This window comes from Penaeus monodon, chromosome 19 (assembly GCF_015228065.2).
Source record: "Penaeus monodon isolate SGIC_2016 chromosome 19, NSTDA_Pmon_1, whole genome shotgun sequence".
NCBI lineage: Eukaryota > Metazoa > Arthropoda > Malacostraca > Decapoda > Penaeidae > Penaeus > Penaeus monodon.
Window position 1 is genome coordinate 34,370,682 of NC_051404.1, and position 1,488 is coordinate 34,372,169.

At 42.1% G+C, this 1,488-nt stretch overlaps 1 protein-coding gene across 1 annotated transcript in view; it reads left to right on the forward strand.

Annotated features, from left to right (window-relative positions):
- The first annotated feature begins 77 nt into the window (after window positions 1-77).
- Window positions 78-1,488, forward strand: part of LOC119585397 (neuropilin and tolloid-like protein 2) — a 22,547-nt gene continuing 21,136 nt past the window's right edge. Inside the window, exons 1-2 of the mRNA XM_037934060.1 lie at window positions 78-241; window positions 497-750. Coding sequence (XP_037789988.1) covers window positions 103-241; window positions 497-750 — 393 coding nt within the window. The 5' untranslated portion in view covers window positions 78-102. The remainder of the gene's footprint in view (window positions 242-496; window positions 751-1,488) is intronic.

Consider the following 1,488-nt stretch of genomic DNA (forward strand, 5'->3'; position numbering starts at 1 on the left):
GTCTTCACCGCGTGATCGAAGCTGACGCATTCGCCTAGCCACTCAACTTACACGAACGCCCCTTCGCCCACAGGTCGGCGTGCGAGCGGGCCACTCTTCGAGATGCTCAACCCAAGCCAAATGACCCAGGAGCAGCGGTGTCAGAGCTTCAGTAACGCGAATCTCGAAAAGAAGGAGTTCTACTCGCCGCTATACCCGAATAACTATCCAAACAACACGGAGTGCATCCTTCGCTTGGAAGGTATGTTGTTTAAGTCATTTTTGTTCGATTATTTAGTAGGTGTGATTTTTAGTATTATTAAGGGAGTGAAATAGATGTTTGAAGAGTTAGCAGAACTTGCGAGAGTAGCGGGAAGCAATCTTCTTGGGGTCAGTGTGTCAGTTATTAAGGTACGTTTCCTGGTGCCTTCTATGACATTGCATATATGAAAGGCACTCAGCTTTTCTTCGACATGCCTAATAGACTCTAAGCTCACTATGCGTCCTCTCCCCACAGCCGAGCATGGTTACGTCATCAGAGTGGATTTCCGGGACTACTTCCACCTCGAGCCGTCGAACAAGTGCGAGTTCGACGTCCTGGGGGTCCGCGACGGCGCCCACGGATACTCCGACCTGATGGGGCGCTTTTGTGGGGGTACTTTCCCGCCCATCATCACGTCGAAGGACAGATACCTGTGGCTGAAGTTCATTTCGGACGACACGATAGAATACAGTGGCTTCCGGGCGGTGTTTTCATATATTGAAAACAAGGTGAATGCTTGCTCTTTCCTCCTACCTATTTTCGAGTGATTAGTTTACTTTATGTTAGAAACAGGGAAGGGAAGGACTAGATTCTATGCCCAGGGAATCCATTGATTCTAATTATGTGACGAAAACTGCTAACTTGAAATAGCCTTTTCTTGAAGGTACAATATTTACTGATTTCCCTTTTGATAATTATAGCTTGAGCTCAGGCTTTTTTAATTATTTTGTATATGATCTAATATCATCATGAAAATAGTTGCAATTTTTCTCGTCTTTGGGATATGAAAAAATTCGTGAAAACCGAGCTCACTCTGTTTGTTTTTGCATAATCCTTCTTTTCCCTAGATTTTTTATCATGTTCTAGATTGTTCATTTCCTTATTCCGTAAATTTATTTGCGTTTTGTAAAAGAAGCCTGTAACTACTCTCTCCATGGATCTCATGTTTCCGCTCTTTGATATTGGAAGTACTCAGCCTTTGTTGCATATTATTTACTCACTAACTAATACATGAGATGCTCCCATGAACACTTGTTTAAATCCATTTCTTGAAAATTATTAGATTTCCTTCAGATAACATTCTACAAGATCGGTGCAACCTGTAAAACACTGTATAGCATTGTTGCTGCCTTCATATATGGGATAATAAAACCCTTCATATCTAAATGATTTATGTTACTTTTTGCATATTGCTGTTATAAAAAAACGAAAAGTGCCTCGGAGATTTTAGGGAAACCTCGCGCTCC